Source organism: Chlamydomonas reinhardtii, chromosome 2 (assembly GCF_000002595.2).
Source record: "Chlamydomonas reinhardtii strain CC-503 cw92 mt+ chromosome 2, whole genome shotgun sequence".
NCBI classification, from domain to species: Eukaryota; Viridiplantae; Chlorophyta; class Chlorophyceae; order Chlamydomonadales; family Chlamydomonadaceae; genus Chlamydomonas; species Chlamydomonas reinhardtii.
Window position 1 is genome coordinate 7,461,632 of NC_057005.1, and position 14,799 is coordinate 7,476,430.

Genomic DNA, 14,799 nt, shown 5'->3' on the forward strand with positions numbered 1-14,799 from the left:
ACACACACACACACACACACACCCTCTCCCCCCCCCCCACACACACACACACAGCCGCAGTCGCACGCGCTCGCACCTGCCGCCCAACGCCTCCGGCCACTGGCCGCCGAAGTGCGGCAGGCGCATCAGCCCCTCCTGGTTCTTGAGCCCCTCCGGCCCCGACGTGTGCCAGTGGCAGGCGGGCCCGGGCCGCTCCATGGAGAAGCGGCGCGTGCGCAGCGCCGGCCCAATCAGCGCTGCGTGGGCGGCCTGGAACGCCTGCGGGTGGGTGGGTGGAGGTTCATACAGGTGCGTGTGCGTGTAGCCTATGTGTGTGTGGAGTCTGTACACATCTTTTCAACAACCCCCACATGTGTGTGTGCATTGTGTGCGTGTGTGTGGACGGCGGAGAGGGCGTTTGCGTGAGCATGCGTGTTAGGGAGCACAGGGAAAGGGGCCGTGTGGGCATGTGCATGCTATCATGTAGATATGAAAGCAGGGTGGGTTTGTTGCAGAATCAGCCGCCCTGGGTCGCTGGTCCCTGCCATACATGCCACGCCGCGCTTCCGCTTTTATCACTCCGTTCTTCACATGAACGGCTAAACACCCCCCCCAAAGAAAATCTTTGCAAACCCCACCGACCTTGAGGCCGTCCTCCCGGAGGTTCCACATCCGGTCCAGCGGCCTGCGGGGGAGGGGGGCGGGGTCTTCAACAGACAGCAACCAACGCGGCACAGCAGCAGCAGCAGAGCAGCAGTAGCAGCGAGCCGCGTACGGCAGCAGCACCCATGCCACCAAAATCCACCAACCACCCTTGTCCCTGTCTCGCCCCCCTCCCCCTCCCTCCCCTTCCTCCCCCCTCCTCTCCCCCTCACCTTATGTCCAGGCACCTCCAGAACACGGGCCTGCCCACCAGTGCGCTGTACACGGTGTCAGTCAGAACGGACTGGTCCCAGCAGTAGGCCACTGGGGGTGGGGTGGGGGGGGGGGGGGGAGGCAGGATGGGGGGAGACAGGATGGGGGGAGGCGGGGGGGAGGCAGGGGGGAGGCAGGGGGTTAACTTTGAACCATTCCCGTGAGGAAACAGTCGCGCTGCAAGGAGAAACTGGGTGGTCGCAGGCGTTGGGGCGCGCGGCAGTAACCCCATACCAGCTGCCATAGTGCCCCCCCAATGCCCCCAGTGCCCCCCAGTCCCCCCCCCAGCAGCTCACTGGAGCCGTTGAAGGCCGCCACCACCGCCGGCTGCTCGCGCCAGCGGATGTTGCGCAGCAGCGCCTCAGCCAGGGACCAGGTCACCGGGCCAGATGGGGAGGCGCCGCGCGCGTACTGCGAGCGTGTGTTTAAGAGCACAAGGAAAACATTACGCGTAGGACAGTGTATGCGATGCGAGCGTGTGTGTGTGTGTGTGTGCGTGTGTGCGTGTGCGTGTGTGTGTGTGTGTGTGTGTGTGCGGGCGGGTTCCGCAGTGGTCACACGGGTTGGACGGGAGCAGGCGGGGAGGTGGTGGGGCGCGTGCAGCCGCCGTGCCGCCCTGGCGGTGCATGCCAGCGCGGTCGTGGCCCGGGGCAGGTCCCAGCCCCACGTTAGGGTGTGTGGCAGCCCATCACTCGTCAGTCCGGCGGCTGCTTGGCCGCACCACCTCTCCCTGCTGCCCCTCCCCCTCCCTCTCCCCCCTCTCCCTCCCCCTCTCCCCCCCCCTCCCTCTCACCATGAAGCCTATATTGAGTGTGCCCATGCCGTCCACCTGGGACAGCAGCTGGTAGTCTGCAGGGCGGAGAGCGGGGGGGAGGGGGGCAGGAGGGGGGGGGGACATTTATGATTAATTAAGAAGTGGAGGCGTAGGCAGGTACAGTAGCATAGTAGGGGGGGAGGGGGTGTAGATACCAGCCCAAACTAAACCGAACCCAATGCACGCGCTTTGGGACTTGTGCTCGCAACCCCCGCTCCCCCCCACCCTTGTCCAGCTGCCCGTCCTCCGCCCCGCCCCCGCCCCTGTCTTTTACACACGGCTGTTCCCACCCCCCGCTCCCCACCGCACACACCCTTGTAGTCTGGCGTGTTCATCCAGAAGTAGAAGTCGTCCAACATGAGCGTGTCAGTGTCCATGGCCTGTGAGGTGAGCGGGGGGAGCGGGGCGGCAGCAGTCAGGGGGGCCGGGGGGGAGCAGCAGGCGGGCGGGTGCAGCAGGCGGCACTGCGCTGCGCACCTGACGTACCTACCCCTGCCACGACACCCCCACCATCACTACTGCCACCACCACTGCTCCGCCTCGCCTCGCGACCACGCGGCCCTACTCCTCCCCTCCCCAGGGCGGCGGGTACGACACCTCCTGGTCGAACCACACGCAGCCCGTGTAGGCGCCCAGGATGGCCCTGGCGTGCGGCGGCGGGGGTTAAGGGGGCTTGCATTAATGATTAGCTAAGGAAGTGCGGGGGTTCATGCATGACAAGGTAGCTATGATGAACAGGGGCGTAGCCATTCATGCGAACGGTTTGTAATAAACATGGAAGTGTCGACGCCCAGAGGCACAGCGGGAACCCGCGCCGTCCAGGGGAGGGGTTGTAGATACCAGCCCAAACTATACCGGGGGAGCTGGAGGGGCAGGCAAGCTGACAAAGGGTGGGCGGTTACGATGGGCTGCAGGGCGGGAGGCCCTGCCCCCTGCCTCCTGCCCACGACCTGGCTCTGGCCGCCCCTCGGCTCCCCACCGCCGCACCTGAGCGCCTTGCAGCTGTGCTCGCCGCGCATGATGACCACCGTGTGCGCGTAGCCCATGCGCAGCTGCCGCCAGCTCCACTGCGCCGCCTGGTCGATGCGCGTCTCAGTGGTGATGATGATCTGCGCACGTGGAATAGGGGGGTTGGTTGGGTGGTGGGGCCGTGGGAGGTGGGTCAGGCACTGGGGTGCGGTGGCTGGTTGGTGGCAGGCGGCGCTAAACCACTTCGCACGAGCCTTGGTGGTCATCATTAAGCAAAGCCCCAGTGCAGCACCCCCACTCGCAATCTAGCATTGCTCCGCACGTCGTGTGTCCGAAGGACCGCGCTGTGGGATGGCTGGCCGGCCCTGGTGTTTCGGGCCAAGGTGCGCCTACCTCGCTGTTGTGGCTGCGCGCCTTGAGCATTGCCCTCACGTCATCCCACGTGCTGATGGGCCCCACGAACGGCAGCGTCTTCTGTAGCGAGCAGCTGCCCGTGTCCTTAGCCTGCACGGGCGGCGCCGGGCAACACGTGCGGCGGGGTGCTCCGGAAACCGAGGATGGTGGGAGGGGCGGTTCGCAGGGAGGTGCACTCCCAGGAGCCCGACCAAGTTCATGGTGACAAACTTGTCTCAGGGTTTTATCACTGTACCTTTGGATTGTTCACATAGATATCTTCACACGTCTTCGGAAGCAGTTCTGATGCTGCTCCCTTGACACTCGAGGCTTCGCCCGCTTGCAGCAAGTCACGAGAAATAAAATCTAGATGCTCTCGGGAATAGTCCTCATACGATCCTGGAAAAGCGCTGTCCGTCGAGGGCTCGCCGAGCCATTCGCGCCAGGCGTGCCGAGCGCCTTGGCACGGAGCAGCACACACAAATGCTATAAGGGCCACTAAAAGACTGATTGAGTCTATGCGCATCATTTTAAGGAGGTTGGGTGTTGCAGTTGCGCCTTGCGAGCTCAACCCCGAGCTGCAGTTGGTCTCCGCATTCTTGAGGGCCTGAAAAGAGTAAAGATTGCTACAGTTCTGCTAACAAGTGACCTGAGAAGGCAAGTTGAGAACAGGAGTGCCGCGAACCGGCAAGCGGGATGGGGGCCGCGAAACGGACACACTAACCCCATGCAGGATTGGACCTCGGTCGCCCCACCATCGCGTGCTCTGCTAGCCAACACAGTTCAAACACGCAGCAATGCCTGGACACAGCACTCCGGCTTCAGCACCAAGCCACCAACCCCATGCAGGCATGGCTCTCCACCTTCGCGTGCTCTGTTGGCCAACGCACTTCAAACCCGCAGAAATGCCTGCACATGCTCTGGGGGTAAACGCAGTCCTGCTTCAGTTTCCACCCCGGCAGATGCCCCTTGTAGATCTAGTCTGCACCCCAAAATGGATTCGCGCCCCTGGTCGACCCGCCTCATACAGCGCACGCTCGCGCACCCTCGGCAGGACCCAGTCCTGCAAGTTTATCCAGCACATTGCCTGCTGCATCTGGACCAATGCCTTTCCTGACGCTACTACGGTAACCTCCAAGGTACCTGTGGGCCTTTCCCGTTCACACAGTTCACTAGATCACGTCCATGGTCCCGCCCAGGCGCTTGCTGCCAAGCCGGTCCACACCGCCGCCTGGCGCCATCCCCGCCGGCGCCCCTGCCGCCGCCGCTGCAGCATCGGTCGTAGGCAGTGTGTCCGACACAGCTGCCGCCGCTGCCGCCAGCGCAGCACCCGGCGTCAGCGGCTGCGGCGACGGCTCCCGGCCGCCCCCACCGCCCCCACTGCTGCCGGCGTGCGGAATGGCCAGCGTCAGCCGCGGCGCCGTCCCCGACGTCGACGACGCCACACGCATGCTGCCAGCGGGCGTCAGCGTCACGCTTCCGGCACCGCTGCCGCCGCCGCCGCCGCTCCCCGCAGCACCCCGCCCCATCCCTGCAAAGCCGCTGCGCTGCGGCTGCAGCGAACGCATGCGCGCCAGGGCCAGGGCCGCGGGCGCCGGCGGCGGCGGCGGCGGCGCGAAGCCCAATGGGCCGCTGCTGCCGCCGCCGCCGACGCCGCGGAGCTGCCCGCTGCCGCTTGCCTGCGACGTCAAGCCGCCGCTGCCAGAGGCGACGATTCCAAAGGAGGCCGGGTTGCTGTTGCCGCGGGGCGGCGCCGTCAGCCCAGGTATGGGCGGCAGCGGCCGCTCACCCAGTAGCTTAATGCCCAGCGAGCTGACGGCGCTCCCGCTCGGTCCGGCGGCAGCAGCAGCAGCGGCGTTGGAGGCGGCACCAGCTGCTCCAGCAGGCGCTTCGGCCCCGGCGGGGGCTGTCGGCGCCGACGGCGGTGCAGGCGCGCCACGGCTGAGTGCGGGCCCTGGCGCCGCTGACGACGTTGCTGTGGTCGCCGGCTCCAGCTGCTCCACAGGTTGCATCGCCGCCAGCGCGCCGGCAGGCAGGATGGGCCGCAGGCAGAAGGCGCAGGTGGCGGCGCCGCAGGTGCTGCACGCGGGGCCGGCAATGACCAGGCCGGTGGCAGCGGCGGCGGCGCCGCCGCCTGGAGCCGCCGCTGGCGGCTGCGCCGGCGGCGGTGATGGCGGCAGTGGCACGCCGGCGGCCAGGAAGATCTTGTTAATGAAGGAAGTGTGGCCGCCGGAGGACATCCGGCGGTGGCTGCGGCCGCCAGCGGCGGCGGCAGCGGCGGCTGCGCCGCTGTTGCTCACGCCTGGCAGGTGCGCCTGAGGCTGCGCGCCCAGTGGTTGCGGCAGCGGCAGCGGCAGGTGCGGCTGCTGCGACAGCGTCAGGCCCGTTGCGGAGGCTGCGCCGCGGCGCGCGAGCAGCAGCGGCGGCCGCGGCAAAGCGTCCCAGGCCGTGTCCACGCCTCCGCTGTCGCTGTGTCGCTGCTGCTGCTGCTGCTGCTGCTGCTGCTGCTGCTGCTGCTGCTGCTGCTGGTGTGACGCCAGCGACGTCTTTTCAAGTGAGCGCCGGGGCCCGGCGGCGGCGTCGCCGCCGCTTGCGACCGGCACGCCGCCCGAGTCCGTCACACGGCGCCGCCGTAGCTCGCCGGACACCGCCCTCCCGCCGCCGCCGCCGCCGCCCGCGGCCCTCGGGTCGACCAGGTCCCGCTCCCGCGGCGGCGACGGCGGCGGCGTCAGCGGCCCCGAGCCGCCGCCGTCCGTGCCGCCGCCGGTGCTGTTGGTGTGCCCGCGGCCGCCGCCGACACTGAGGCTGCCTGACAGCAGCCGACTCAAATCGGACACGTCCCGGAACGCCGCCCCATCGCCACCGCCACTGTGAACGATGGTGCTGTTGGCGGCGGCGCTTGCAACGGAATCGCTTGCGTTGTAGCCGCCTGCGACGCCGAACCCCGGCGGCTCCGACAGGCCCAACTCCTCCGCGATGTCGCCGCGTTGCTGCGGCCCCCGCCGCGGCATGGCTGCCGCCTCCGGCGCCGGCGCCGCCGTCGCCGCCGCCTTGGTTGGGGTGGTCCGTGTAAGTGAGCCCGACAGCACCAGCGGCGGTGAGCGCCGCTCCGGCGGCAGAGCCGCCGCACCAGCAGCCGCCGTAGCAGCGGCTGCCGGGGCGGCGGCCATCGCCGCTGACGCCGTCCTCGTGGGCGCAGACGCACGCCCCGGCAGCAGCACCGGCGGCGTGTTGCCGAAGCCGGGCCGGCCGCTGAGGGAGCTGAGGCGGCCTAGGCGGGCACTGGAGCCCGAGGCCGCCGCCGCCGCCGCCAGTGCCGCCGCCGCCGCGTTGCCGCCGCGCAGGCTGCCACCGGGGCTCCCGCTGACCGTGCCTGCCCTGCCGCCTCCACCTGCCGCCGCCGCCGCCGCCGCCGCCATGGCTTCCAGGCCGGCGGTCCGGCCGTGGCCGGAGGTGGAGGGGTTGGCGGAGGTGCGTGAGCTGGCGACGCGGTAGAAGGAGTAGGGCACGGAGCCGCTCTCGGACAGGAAGCGGGAGGAGCGGGCGCGGCCGGGCGCACGCAGCTGCATCATGGCCTGTGGGGGTGGTGCGTGGTCGGTGTGGTGTGGGATGGGGTGGGGGCTGCAGCGGGAGACCAGGGAGTCCGGAGGCGGCCTGATCATGCGGGTGCGGGTGCTGGTGCTGGTGCTGGTGCTGGTGCGGGTGCGGGTGCGGGTGCGGGTGCGTGCAGCCCCAACACCCGGAAGCGGATCAGCCAGCTGCGGGCACACCACACGCAAGTCTTGGCACACCCACAAATGCACGCGCGCGCACACACACACACACACACACACACACACACACATCCACGCACACACGTACCTGCTCTCCGGGCGTGAGCGTGCGCGGGATAGCCGCCTCCAGAGGCTCAGCCGCCCCGCCCGCCTCAGCCCCGGCCCCAGCCACCCCCACCGGCGCCAGCCCCGCCGCCGACCAGCGCCCCGACGCCGCGCGGCTCAGCGGCGGCGCCGGCTGTAGCAGCTCGCCGGAGCCGGACGGCTGTAGCTGCGGCTGCTGCTGCAGCTGCTGCAGCCCTGTTGCTGACGACGAGCGCGGGAAGGCCGACCCGTCCGTAGGCAGCTCGCTGTGCCGCTCAATCACAGGCGGCAGCAGCGGCCGCAGCGGCGCGCCCGCAACCCCGCGCACCGACATCTGGTGCGCCAGCCGCCGCGCCGCCGGCAGCGACGGAGACGTACGGCCGATAACCGCCGCCGCCGACGCGGCGCTAACCGCCGCCGCCGACGCGGCTGCGGCCGCCGACCGTGGCATGGGCTCCGCCAGCTCCCCGCCCTCCGCCGCCACCGCCACCCACGCCCCCGCGCCGCCGCCGCCGCCGCCGTCCGCCGTCACGCTCACGGCGCCGCCGTCACCGTCAACGCTGCCGTACCCGGATCCACCGTACGCCAGCGCACTGTAGTGCGATCCGCCGTACTGCGAGAAGATCGCCCCGGCGGCGTCACCGACGGCGGCGGCGGCGGCGGTTGGTACGGCACCGGAGGTGGGCGGGCTGAGTACGGACATGGGCGTGGCTGCGGGCGTGGGCATGTCGCCTACGGAGGGGGTGCGGCGGTGCGGCGCGTGCGAGGCGTGCGGCGGCGCGGCCAGGCCGGGCAGCAGGCGGGAGGTGCGGTCCATGGCGCGTGTGGCTCGGGCCACATCCAGGCTGAAGCGCTGGGAGGTGCGGTCCTCGGGCTGCGGGCGGAGGAGGAAAGGGGGGGTTCACATTCATGATTAGTTAAGTGGTAGACGGTAGACAATCTTGGGGAGGGGGGTTGTAGATACCAGCCCAAATTAAACCGAATCAAATGCAGGGGGCGAGAGGGGCCCCGGGAGGTGGTTGGAAGGGGGTCGTAGGTGCGGGGAGGCGAGGGGTCGGGAGGTCAGGCGGCGGCGGCGGCAGCGGCGACGGCACGCAACAGGCAGGGGTTGGGTTGTGGTGGCCACGCACAGGGGGGGTCACACGTGGCGGGTCAGGCTGGCCGGCAAGGCACGCAGACAACGGCACGCAGACAGCGAGCCGCTCGGCCTGCCTCTGCCCCTGCCTCACCTCGGGCTGGTCCGGCCCCGCCGCCAGCTCGCGGCTGACAGAGGCGTCCAGCCAGGCGCCCAGCAGCCGAACCAGGCTGCCGTCCTCCACAGCGGCCTGGGGGAGGGGAGGTGGGGGGAGGCGGGGAGGGGGAGGGGAGGGGAGAGAGGGGGTGTGCGGGGAGGGATGTGCAGGTATGGGGTGCCACACACGGGTGCCACAGGTGAGCCGGACATTGCCGCCTGTCAGCCTGACTGTCGGCTGGCCGGCCTGCCTGGCGAGCTGCGCCATGCCGCATGATTACTGGTAATGATTGGGTAAAAACACAGACATCGCCAGCAGACCGCCGACATTTTTCTGTCCCCCCTCCACGCAGCTCTCCCCCTCCGCCACCTTCCCCCGGCCCCCCTTCCCCCGGCGCCGCCCTCCCCCTGCCCCCCCCCTCCCCCCCCCCCGGCCGCCGCCGCACCAGCTGCAGCGCCAGGTAGCAGTCGTGTATGCGCTCCCGCAGCGGCCCCATCAGGAAGGAGCGCTTCAGCAGCTGCACCACCTCGCACCAGCCCAGATCGTCCTGGCGGCCCAGGGCGTGTCCCAGGGTGGTGGTGGGGGTACATTCATGATTATTTAAGAAGTGAAGGCGTAGCCAGGTACAGTAGTATAGTGGGGTTACATTCATGATTAATTAAGAAGTGAGTGGGGTGGGGGATAGCCGTGCATGGAGTGGATCATATTACAGTCAGTCAGGGAGGAGGAGTGGAACACGCGCGGAAGGGGGGCGGCAGCAGCAGGCGCTGCAGGCGCAAGGCAAGCAGCAGGCGAGGAGCAAGACGAAGAGAAGCACAAGGAACCCATGGCAACAACAGACGGACAGACGCACAGGGTAGGTGGGTCCTGCCCACCGCGCCGCCGCGCCGCCCACACCGTCCGCCCGTCTAACTGCTCATGCCCGCCCCCCCCCCCCGCCGCCGCGCACCTCCTCCTCCTCCGCGCTGCCCGCCAGCCAGCCCAGCAGCCTCGTGCGCACGTGCGCCAGCGCCAGGCGGCTGGTGGCGGGGTACAGGCGCTGCACGGCGCGCAGGGCGGGGCCGCGCAGCTGCCACAGCCGGCAGGGGCGCTCCGTGCGCAGGCTCCATATGCGCGTGCTGCAGGGGGGGGCAACCACGAATAGCGCGAGTTACGAAAGCACAAGGAAGGAAACGGGCAGGACAGTGTAGGCGGTGCGCAGAAACGCCCTCTGTCTTGCAATCTTGCATGGACGTCTACCACCCCCCCCCTCCGACGTCGGCGTGGTGATACTCGTGATTTAATCACTCCGTTCTCCACATGAACGGCTACCCCGCGGGCCTCTCCCCCCCCATTTATATGTTCCTGGCTACGCCTTCCCGTATTTAATAATCATGAATGTAGCCCCCCATTTCACGCCCCCAATTTCCTGCCCCTCACCTGCAGGCCGGCACCAGCTCTGCCAGCAGCGCCGCGTCCCCCAGCAGGCACGGCGCCAGCAGCCCGGTGGGGCCGGCGGGCGCCTCGGCGCGCTCCTGCGCACGTGGGAGGAGGAGGAAGGCGCGTGCATGTGTGTGTTTGCACGCGCAAGTGTGCATGTGTGTGTGTGTGTGTGTGTGTGTGTGTGTGTGTGTGTGTGTGTGTGTGTGTGTGTGTGTGTCTCCCCCCCCCCCGCCGCCTCACCAGCACGTCCCGCTGTGTGCCCTCGGGCACGTGGCCCTCGCCCAGCCACTGCCGGATGTGACTCAGCCGCTTGCGCGCGTCAAACACGCGCTGCGCCTCCGCCTGCAGAGGCAGGGGGGGAGGCAGGGGCAGCGGCAGCACATGTACGGGCGCAGCAGTGCGGTACCAGGTGTCACGCGAGGGCGCTGCTGATGTCATCCGCCCGTGTTGCCGCTTCGCCTGACAGCCCCGCCACCGGCGCGCCGCCTGCTGCGTGCCCACATACACGCGCGCGCACATACACACGCAGACCCCCTACAACTTTACCTACACACACGCCCCCCACCTTGCTCCGCATCTGAGTGCCCTGCCCCCCGCCCCCCCGCCCGCCCCCGGCCCCCCGCCCGGCTGCTGCGCACCTGCGACCTCTTGATGGTGTTGCCGATGAGCGCCACCACCGCCCCGAACACCAGCACGCCGTTGAGCATCACCACGTTGGTCAGGACCTGAAGGGAGGCGGTAGCCGCTCATGATTAGCCAAGTACATGGTAGACGGTAGGCAATGGTAGACGACATTCGTGATTAACAAGTAAATGGTAGACGATGTGTATCAAAAATGGAAGTGCCGAGGGGGGCGGGCGGGCGGGCAGGGGGTGGTGTTGGGGCGTGGGAGGGGCTTGGCAGGAAGGCGAGGTTTGGCACGGAGGGGTAGGGTTTGGCGGGTAAAATGGAACCACGGGAACAGTAGGGGGTCCAGGCATATCGAGCTAGACAATGGCAATGACGCATAGGCGCTAGGGAAGGCGCTGGCTCACCTGGCTGCATTAATTACGCTAGCTCGTTTGTTCGTTTGTTGTATGTAGGCAGGTGCACACAATACGCACGCACGCACGCACGCACGCACGCACGCACGCACGCACGCACGCACGCACGCACGCACGCACGCACACACCTGCTCGATGGGGCTCTTGGGCACAAAGTCGGCATACCCAGTGGTAGTCATCTGCGGTGTGTGTGTGTGGAGGGGGTTGCATGCATGATTAATTAGGAAGAAGTTGTAGCCAGGCACATTGTAGCCAGCAGGCGCGTCGTCGCCCGGAGGGGTTGGAGGGGGGAGGGGGGTGGGGTGGGGCGGGCATGACAGCGGGTGGGTTGGGGCAAGGTGCTGGTGTGGCTGCGTGGGTGCGTCCTTGGCGCGACCTCCCTCACGCCCTCACGCCCTCTGAGGTTGCCTCACCGCTCACACGACTACGCGCCCGTAGCCCTCCCCCAACAAACCCGTCTCCTACTTACCGTAGTCCTGACTGCAAACCTCACCCACCCACACCCACACACCCACACCCACACACCCACACCCACACACCCCACCCACACCCACCCACCCACACACCCCCACCCACAATGGTGACCACGAAGTACACGGCGCTCCACCACTGCCGCGCGCCGCTGCTGGCTGCCACCGACATCCAGGCAATGCTGTCCATCCAGGAGGCGCGGCCCGCCGCCGACTCGTAGTGGCTGATGAGCAGCAGGATGCAGGAGTACAGGTTCACGAACAGCGCGCACTGCGGCAGGGTGGGGTGGGGGAGAAGGGGGAGAGGCAGGGGGAGGAGGAGGGGGAGGAGGGGGAGGAGGAAGGAGGGTTTTGCAAAGGAGGGCGCGGTTTGTAAAATTTCCAGGAAAGGAAACAGCAAATGCTAGGGGGGTGGCGAGGACAGCAGAGGAGGCTGGGGCTTGCGGCGGGAACCCAGAGCTCGCCGCCCGCCACTCGCCGCGCGGCTGAGGCTGAGGCAGAGGCAGAGGTTGAGGCAGTTCAAGGCGGGCAGGTCCATCAGGCCGCCCCCTCCATCTCACACCCCCCCCCCCCCACACACACACACACACACATCCAGCTCTCCCCCCTGCCTCACCACGTAGCACAGCAGCACCATGTAGACGGAGGTGATGGACACGTTGTCGGCCAGCCAGCTGGGCTGCAGCTCCGAGCCCACAGAGTGCGTGTAGAACGTCTGTGTGCGGGTGTGGGAGTGTGTGCGGTGTGTGTGTGGGGGGGGGGGTTACATTCATGATTTTTTAAGAAGTGAAGGCGTAGCCGACGCGTGGGGGGGATGCGGGTGGCGGGTGGGCGGCATTGTGGGGTTGAAATTGGGATCTGGGTATGGAGTTTTGGATCGATACAGGAGAGAGATGGCGAGGAGTGGATCAAGCGCTGAGGGCACATCAGGGATGCGTGCGACTCCCCTGAGGTTCTGGAATGAACTACCCCCTCTCCCTCTCCCTCTCCCTCTCCCTCTCCCTCTCCCTCTCCCTCTCCCTCTCCCTCTCCCTCTCCCTCTCCCTCTCCCTCTCCCTCTCCCTCTCCCTCTCCCTCTCCCTGCCCCCCTCTCCCTCTCTCCCTCTCCTCCCTGTCCCCCCCCCCCCTCACCGATATGATGCTGGCCACTCGGAACAGGCGCACCAGGCGCATGAGTGAGATGATGGACACGGTCTGGTTGCTGGACACGGAGTCGTCCATGCGGATCAGGACCAGCTGCAAAGCACGGCAGGCGGGCAGGCGGGCGGAAGGCGGGGGAGGGCGGGGGAGGGGCAGAAGGCGGGGAAGGGCGGGCGGGTGGGGCGGTTACAAAGCTGAGAGGTGGCGCCGTCAGGTGGGGCGTTTGAAAGGCTGAGAGGTGGAGCGGTGGCGCGGGGTGATGGGGCAGTGGAGTTGCAGTGAGGGCAAGGGGCAGGCAGAATTCCTTTGCGCCCCTGCCCCCTTCCCTAATCCCTCTCCTAGCCCCCTGCCCCTCCCTGCCCCCTGCCCCCCCCCACCAGGTATATGAAGGGCGCTATGGCCAGCAGGTCCACCCAGAAGGTCCAGGTGCGCACGTACAGCGCCGCCGTGTCGCGGCCGTCCGTCACCACGCGGCTGCGGTAGCCGGCGGCCAGCGTCAGGCCCACCTGCAGGGGAGGGGGGTGCGGGGGTGGGTGCGGGGGAGGGGTGCAGGGGAGGGGTGCAAGGGTGCAGGGGGTGCAGGGGGTGCGGGGCGGAGAGGGCGGGCGAAAGACGTGGGCCGTGTGGGCGGCGTGTGCCTTTGTGCGCACGACACGTCAGAAGACAGTTGCCAACATCCCAACAGCACACAGACCCACGCGTGAAGGCACGCAACACGCACATGCACACACACAACGCACACACACAGACGCACACACACCTGGAAGCCCAGCAGCAGGTTGAGAATGTAGATGACGCCTGGCACACAGGAGGGCATGAGCGAGGTTGTGAGCTGGTGAGGCGGCGTCCGCACATCCGCTCCCGCCCGACAAGCGCTCCCACATTGCATGCCCCATTCATCTCACACCATCCCATGACCAAGACCCTGCGGCTGTCCGTCAACGACGATGGGATCTGGTCTCGGTGCACTGGGGACTTCTTTCGATTAGCCCCGCCCCCTGCTGCCCCGCCTCCCGCCTCACCTCCCGCCAGGTCCACCTGCGTGCAGCTGGCGTCCAGGTCGCCGTACTGCGCCAGGCAGAAGGCGGTGTTGACGGGCACCCAGAACGCCGTGTACACCAGGTCAAAGCACAGCATGGCGCCCGCCCAGCCCAGAGCCGCGCCGCAGTGCGGGTGCAGCATGGGCAGCAGGAACACGGAGCGCCTGGGGGGGAAGGAGGGGGGGGGGAAGGGGAGGCAGAGGAGGGCAAAGGACTGAAAGGAGGCAAAGCCGGAAGTGGGTACTGTGTTGGAACAGCACCGGAATGTCGCAAACCGTGTGCCGTTTCGCCCCTCTTCCAGAACGGCTTCATGCCCGTGTGCATCTAGCAAGCCCTATCTTCCGAACCGACTCTTGTTCGGAGTTCTCAAGGAATGCAGCAGAACAAGTCGGCCCCCTGCTCCTCCACCCGTGCCCTCCTCTGCTGCTGCTGCCGCCCGCCGCCCGCTGGCCGTGCTCACCGCGGCGCCGCGCGCCCCTCCGCCTCCCGGTCCAGCAGCTCCTGGCCGTACGCCTCGTAGGCGGGCAGGTCCACGGGCAGCTGCCGCGACACCAGGCTGTACAGCACGCCTGTCAGGGGGGGAGGGGGAGGGGGAGCGAGTGTCGGCGCATGTGTGCGTGGGGTACGCACCGCAACCGTGGATGGCTACCCCCCTCTTCTGGCTTGACAATGCCTTTCTTGACATGGGAATGGTGAAACTCACCGTGCCCTGACAGTGATTTGGCGGGTGCGTCAAACGCCCAGCGCCTCGCCGACTTGAGCCCCGTCCAGGCGGTAGCGGCCCAGTGCCGAGCCACGTCGGCAGCGCTGGGTGGCACGTACATGCTCGCCTCGCCGTCGGGCGCGGCCGCGGCTGCCACCACAGGCCGCGGCGGTATGCAGGCCTCCTTGAGCCGCGCCCACAGCCCCCGCGGCTGGTGCTGCCGAGCGAAAGCCACTTGCAGGGGATTCAGGTGCTTGGCAGGGTGGGCTGCAAAAGCTCCCCCCTTGACGCCCGCGGCCACGCCGCCACCGGTCCCGGCATATGAGCCGGTGTCTGTGTCGAAGGATGTGCTGTCGCCGATGTTCGCGGCGACGCTGGCCGCAGCAGGGCCGTGCTGACCATCGGAGGGGGGCCCGGCTCCGGCAGCGTGGCTGGTGCCAGCGTCGGCCGCATACTGCGGGAAGCTGCGGAGATCCTCGAGCTGCACGCCAACGCTTGGAATGACAGGCAGCGGCATTCTTCTCCACTCAAGCTGAGGCTCCGGCGCCTGTCACGCCAAAGCGACGGTCACGCCCTCGCGAGCGGGCAGGCACACGGTCGCCCGAATGCTGCACGTTGAATTTCAAGATGCCTACACAGCAGCATTGCTAGCTGCGAGCTACGGTGTTGGACACCATTCGGACATTCTCCATGAATCGCTTCAGGGGCTCCCCTTGTAGCTCTGCGCACAATATATTGCTATTATTGTATACTGTATGCGTTATAGTTTCCTGCACACACGGCGCCTCCATATGCATCCAATCGAGTCAATGGACTTTACGA

At 67.8% G+C, this 14,799-nt stretch overlaps 2 protein-coding genes across 2 annotated transcripts in view; both read right to left on the reverse strand.

Moving 5' to 3' along the window:
- Nucleotides 1-3,719, reverse strand: part of CHLRE_02g144251v5 (uncharacterized protein) — a 7,691-nt gene extending 3,972 nt beyond the window's left edge. The window contains exons 1-10 of the mRNA XM_043060276.1: nucleotides 3,327-3,719; nucleotides 3,071-3,181; nucleotides 2,696-2,817; nucleotides 2,306-2,351; nucleotides 2,022-2,088; nucleotides 1,688-1,743; nucleotides 1,191-1,305; nucleotides 855-945; nucleotides 622-664; nucleotides 77-258 (exon numbers count right to left, since the gene is read on the reverse strand). Coding sequence (XP_042927755.1) covers nucleotides 77-258; nucleotides 622-664; nucleotides 855-945; nucleotides 1,191-1,305; nucleotides 1,688-1,743; nucleotides 2,022-2,088; nucleotides 2,306-2,351; nucleotides 2,696-2,817; nucleotides 3,071-3,100 — 752 coding nt within the window. The 5' untranslated portion in view covers nucleotides 3,101-3,181; nucleotides 3,327-3,719. The remainder of the gene's footprint in view (nucleotides 1-76; nucleotides 259-621; nucleotides 665-854; nucleotides 946-1,190; nucleotides 1,306-1,687; nucleotides 1,744-2,021; nucleotides 2,089-2,305; nucleotides 2,352-2,695; nucleotides 2,818-3,070; nucleotides 3,182-3,326) is intronic.
- A 54-nt stretch (nucleotides 3,720-3,773) lies between these two features.
- Nucleotides 3,774-14,639, reverse strand: CHLRE_02g144252v5 (uncharacterized protein). The gene is made up of 17 exons (XM_043060277.1): nucleotides 13,978-14,639; nucleotides 13,735-13,843; nucleotides 13,257-13,438; nucleotides 12,995-13,032; nucleotides 12,612-12,740; nucleotides 12,226-12,330; nucleotides 11,711-11,809; nucleotides 11,201-11,365; nucleotides 10,753-10,803; nucleotides 10,220-10,306; nucleotides 9,822-9,923; nucleotides 9,579-9,673; nucleotides 9,109-9,277; nucleotides 8,605-8,706; nucleotides 8,157-8,252; nucleotides 6,932-7,801; nucleotides 3,774-6,645 (listed from the first exon to the last, which is right to left on the reverse strand). Exons 1-17 carry the CDS (start codon nucleotides 14,492-14,494, stop codon nucleotides 4,243-4,245), a joined length of 5,319 nt encoding a protein of 1,772 aa, XP_042927756.1. The 5' UTR covers nucleotides 14,495-14,639; the 3' UTR covers nucleotides 3,774-4,242.
- Nucleotides 14,640-14,799: the final 160 nt, after the last annotated feature.

Excerpts from the sequence above, each read along its gene's own strand:
- CHLRE_02g144252v5 (XM_043060277.1), bottom strand. The coding sequence starts at position 14,494 with ATGCCGCTGCCTGTCATTCCAAGCGTTGGCGTGCAGCTCGAGGATCTC. Across the intron at positions 12,741-12,994 it reads ACCTGCTGCTGGGCTTCCAG|GTGGGCCTGACGCTGGCCGC; the intron begins GTGTGTGTGCGT and ends CCTCCCCTGCAG. Across the intron at positions 10,307-10,752 it reads CCAAGAGCCCCATCGAGCAG|GTCCTGACCAACGTGGTGAT; the intron begins GTGTGTGCGTGC and ends GCCTCCCTTCAG.